The sequence below is a fragment of the Eurypyga helias genome, unplaced genomic scaffold, assembly GCF_000690775.1.
Source record: "Eurypyga helias isolate BGI_N326 unplaced genomic scaffold, ASM69077v1 scaffold40071, whole genome shotgun sequence".
Classification (NCBI taxonomy): domain Eukaryota; kingdom Metazoa; phylum Chordata; class Aves; order Eurypygiformes; family Eurypygidae; genus Eurypyga; species Eurypyga helias.
Window position 1 is genome coordinate 17,710 of NW_010232210.1, and position 5,522 is coordinate 23,231.

Here is a 5,522-nt window from a genome sequence, read left to right on the forward strand (position 1 = left end):
GGAGCCATACCTCCAAATTGTTAAATCCACTTTAAAACCTGTTTCACCCCTGCAGGGCACACATTTTTTTTCCGCAGTGTTCTCAACGTTCTTCTGCGTTGGTAGCTCAGAAGCAGCACATTTCGTTTAAAAAAAAAAAAAAAGCCCAAATAGGAAGATAAGAGAACAGGAAAAGCACGAGTTAAAAATATGACAAAAAAAAGTATTATTTGTTCTGAATGCTCTTTAGTTCCTTCCCCTTACCACAGATTGAGTCCAGCTAGCAACATTGCTGAATTTAGCATCAGCATGCTTCACTAGAACAAACTTACTCCCATTCTCTGAATGAGTAACGAGAGGAAGAATCAAGAATAAATATTCTGGTCCAGAAAGTCCGTATCTACACGGCAGCGGAGGCAAAACTGGTTTCAGTCGGGGCCGAGGGGACGAAACTGCTACTCCGCACTTGCACCTCAGACAGGGCCTGCTCCCCCCCGCTGCCCCTCCTCCCAGCCAGCCAACCCTGAACCAATCCCCAACACGTTCCCCAGCGCGGGCTCTGCGCCGGTTTGTTTTAACACGAAGAAAAAATTCAGCGGGGCGATGTAAACATAGGCGGCCAAATGGAAAGTGGTATGAAACGCATGACGTCACCCGCCTGGACACCTCAGTCCGAGTCCAGCAGACCCCCTCACCCCCGCACAACGCCAGATCCCGCAGAGGGGGGAGAGTTTTTAAGGACTGACGCCCGTTGGCAGATGCTCAGACAGAACCGCATGCAATGAATCCGTACGTCCTCCTGGACGGACTTGTTTTTTAAAAGAGCAGCTAACAGAATCAGCCTTCCTTGTAGCAATTTTCGCTAGATTAACATATATTTAATAGTGATATGCTTCCTCTTCTGGGAATGTTTTCCATTCAAAAATTTGCTAACAATTAACAAGTTTCAGGTTATATTTCTGGACTAATAATGTCTAACTAATTTTAAACAGGATATTTGACAGTTATAAAGACGTAAATTTAAGCTAGAAACACTAAAGAGCAGTACAGATTCCAGGATATAAAACTCTAAAAATCCTTTTCTCTGTGACCTATAGAAAAATAATTATTTTTATGACTTGAAGCATAAGGTAGATAATTTCTAGCATGATGTGGTTTGTTGATTATCCCCACTTAGAGTAGTAGAAAAGCATTAAAAAAAATAATTCAGAAATCAAACTACATGTTCTCACAAAAGACAGCGTGGATGACGTGTTTTAATCATCACAAAACAGAGAAATTGAGCCAATTGAATAGAAACTTACTCCTGTGTATTTTCAAGAGAAACTAACAGGGTTTTCTCATTCTCAGTTTCACGCAATGTGGACGTGGCATGGGACAAACAGGTGAAAGTTGCTTCAAAATACAGTGAAAACTGGCAACACACAAACAGCATTGCTTTCAACATACATTTGTTTAAAAACATCCCCATATTTTTCACAAGAATGGCTAAGCTAGTAGGCACCATGCTGTACATTAACAGGAACTCCAAAACAGCTCAAAAGCAAGGAAGAACTATTCTTATATGCTCCCAAGACATATTCTTCCTCAACTTAATTCACAAACAATAAGAATGTTACATCAACTCGAAAAGTGTAAATGAAATATTAACAAAGACCCTCCTAAGACAACTTTACCTTTATCTAATTAATTTGGCTTCTAAATATCTCTATCACTGACAACGGCCTAAATCAACTTGTTGAGTTTCTGGAGCAAGAACTCCGTAGGTAGACCTACTGCCCACCACCGAAATCAAACATCAAGTCAAAAATACCCAATATGCTAGACCAATAAACTCGCAAGTAAACTGTATTCTACCCAAGTGAATCTCACTTTAAGACATTTTCAGGGCTAATGTGCCATAATAAATTCTACTATTAATCAACAGTAAAGTGCTGAATTATATTAATTACCTGAATCGCACTCACATTTATGATCTTCATTTATAGATTTCTTATCAAGTCAAAAGAGCCCTTTCTGTTGTAAAAGCTAAGCTGTTGTGCAAATATTATAAAAATAGGTACTTTAATTAGGAGCTATATACACAACAGAACTTTCGCTTTTTGTTAACTACAGCTGACATAGCAGAGATGAAAACTCCATGCAAATATTTAGAAAGATACTTAAAATGAAGAAAAAAGGACACTGCTATAGAACTTCCAATACTCTGGCATACAGCCACTTACTATGTTATATTAGGTGATGTCTAGATCTGAACTGATAAGCATCATGCCACCAACATGCTTTAGTTTCTTTTGCAGCTAATGTTGATCTGTAAATTTTAAGCTACAGCATACATTTGATCTATTTCTCCTTAAAGTGTATCATTAAGTTGGAGGTTAAACTCGGAGCAAACTTCACATCTAGCCACATAACCAGCACAAGCAAGACGTTAGTGCAAAGGGGGAAGGCGTCAGTTGTACATAACGAGGGCCCTTCCCCTAACTGCATGATGTAATAAAACGATTTTCAGATTTAAAGTTCAAGTGGATAACTATCAGAAAAAGCAAGATTTTCTTCTCCAAAATTTAGGACAGATTTCCAGAGGATCAAAACGAAAGCAACTTCAGTTACAGGTGTCAAAAAAGTCAAACCCAAATTTGGAGAGCTCATAAGTAACTCCAAAATTCATCATGCTATGAAGACAGCATTCTCAAAAGAGCTCCAAACAAACTGCAAAACAAAATTGGCATTTAAGTTGAAATTGGCCAAGTGCTGCATAGAAATATGCTCACACACAACAGTCATGTTTAAGCCAGTGCATAGAGAAGATAAAAGCACTTATGGTAGTTGCAAATGTTAACAAGTCCATACAACTTGCACAGTTTAGCAATGAGTCCATAGAAAAAGAACAGAGTAAGAGCAGAAATGCTCAAGCAAAACCAAAACCAGATGACCTTCCAACTGTATAAAATCCACGTAACAGTTATAGTATAAAGACATCAGTGGAAATCACTCAACTCAGTCCCAAACACCCAACAGGCAAATAAATCCAGAACGTACAAGCCTTTGGCAGACAATTTTAAGAGTCTAAATATGGCATTACATTTCTAAATCATCCACAAAATATATTATATGGCATATTCATATTAAATACCGGGTAACCAACGCTGCAGATAGGATGCTAAAAACGCTTTAGCCAATGAGAGCAAGACGGAGCAAGCGAAGGGAACGCTGGTGTATCACAACAGTGCTCAAGGAAAATACCATCACCAAGTCGTGCTTCAGAAACAGTACTCTGGGACTCCACGCTATCATCTATGGAGCAAAACAAAGTTCTCCAGTTTCTCGGGGATGTGCCCTGCGTAGTATATGTTATGATTCACAATTACACGAGCAGCAAGACACTGCAACGTCGTATGATTTATGGGCTGGATTAAATTTTTTGCTATTTCCTTCTCATCCAGCAGATCACTAGCAGTTTGTTTACGTGAGTTTGTGGCATCAAAGTGTGAACCTGACTTGATAAGAAGATTCATGATGTCTGGATGGTTGTTCAGTGCAGCAATGTGTAATGGACTGTTGTTATCAGAGTCTCTGACATTTACATCAGCACCACATTCCACCAGGATAGCAGTAACTTGGAGAGAGGGGAATTTACAGACTGGGTAGCGACCCACACATGTAGTATTATTGTCAACAGCAAGGTGAAGTGGACTGAAGTTATTCTTCCCCCTAGGCTGAAGCTTAAGAAACTTGTAAATAGTCTGTTTCTTAAAATGCTCCTGTTCTGAGCTGCAAGGTACTTTCTCCAGCAAGCAAATTAAATGCAAAATAATGGAAAGGGCTTTGTTCAGCTGCATTGGATCAGGAGGACACTGGGTTTGTTTCATGGCCCGTTCTATTTCAAGAACGCTTTTGCACAGTATACCCATGAGATCGTCAAACGTGACGGTAGTGCCTAGCAGGCCTTTTGCCCGATCCTGCAGCATGAAGGAGAAAAGTTCAGCAAACGACAGTAAGCTGCTGGCTGTCATAGGGCTCAGCGGATCAAGATTGCTCTGCTGCATGTCCAAAGCGTACTTCCATAAGTTGATGCAACGCTTGAAGTTTCCAGAGTCTGCATAGACAGCACCTCTGTATCTAATATAGTAGGAAGTATCTGGGTGAGAAGGGCCAAGAATACGTTCTCTAATTAACAGTGCCTGCATTCTCATTTCATCAGGGTCTGCAATCAGATTTTCTAGCTCTTCAGATTGCTCTGCTGCATGTCCAAAGCGTACTTCCATAAGTTGATGCAACGCTTGAAGTTTCCAGAGTCTGCATAGACAGCACCTCTGTATCTAATATAGTAGGAAGTATCTGGGTGAGAAGGGCCAAGAATACGTTCTCTAATTAACAGTGCCTGCATTCTCATTTCATCAGGGTCTGCAATCAGATTTTCTAGCTCTTCTCTTCAAGGCCATAATTAGTGTTTGTGGCACAGGTTTGCTCAGGATATTAGTCCTATCACTGTATCTCATTTCCATAGCTCGCTTCCAGTATTTCAAAGCACCAAGCAGATCTCTCTTTTTGTCCACAAATGTTGCTCCTAGAAGTTCCAGAGCGTTTATGCGCTCGGCCTTACTGGTCTGTACATGCTGGGTCAGAAAGTCCACGATATTTGTGTGGCCTGTCACGCTCGCTGACAGAAGGGGAGTCATCCCGTAACCGTCCTTCTCCATTTTAGCACAGTATTTCAGAAGCATTTTCATGATCTCCAAACTTCCAGATTCTGCACAGTCGTGTAACGCGGTGTTCCCTGAAAGAAACACAATTACACAAACTGTAATCAAATTACAGTCCAAGCCCCACCACACTCATACTTGCAAAAAAAGGTTGAAAAAACAGTTTAAAACACCCAAATATTAACAGTTTAAAAACAGATGTTTTGACATCTATGGACTATGAAAGGCTTAGAAAACAACTCCAAAAGTTCAAGATCTGGTTAAATATCAAGGCTGCCAGGCAGTTATACAAATCAAAGTGCCTGATATTATTGCCTGAAAGAATTAAACAGGTTAAGGATATTTTTTCTCACTTAAAAAAAAACCCACACACCAAAAACACACACACACACAAAACCACACCAGAATTAAAACCAGAATTCTCCACTACATAAAAGCACAGTACCAGGCAAGCCCACTGTGTCAAAAATCAAGCAAGCAGGGCAGAAAACCAGCTCTCTACAGTTTCCTGAGGAGGTCAAGTACAGAGAGAGATGTGCTGATCTCTTCTCCCGGGGATCCAGTAACAGGACATGTGGGAATGGTTCAAAGCAGCACCAGGGAAGGTTTAGACTTGAGGTGAGGACACATTACTGAGAGGGTGGTCAAACACTTCCAAGAGAGGTGGTCGATGCCCCAGACCTGTCACTGGTCAATGCCCTCCATAACATGTTTAATTTTTGGTCAGCCCTGAACTGGTCAGGCAGTTGCACTAGATGACCACTCTAGGTCCCTTCCAACTGAAATATTGTATATGGACCGCTCGATGGATGAAGAATTGGCTGGATGGCTGCACTC

The 5,522-nt window shown here is 40.7% G+C and overlaps 1 protein-coding gene across 1 annotated transcript; it reads right to left on the bottom strand.

Annotated features, from left to right (window-relative positions):
• Positions 1–3,272: 3,272 nt before the first annotated feature.
• FEM1C (fem-1 homolog c (C. elegans)) lies at positions 3,273–4,759 on the bottom strand (the record flags this gene model as incomplete). The annotated part of the gene is made up of 2 exons (XM_010161326.1): positions 3,273–4,236; positions 4,414–4,759. Coding segments are annotated over 2 exons (1,310 nt in total), but the record flags the coding sequence as incomplete, so codon positions are not given.
• Positions 4,760–5,522: the final 763 nt, after the last annotated feature.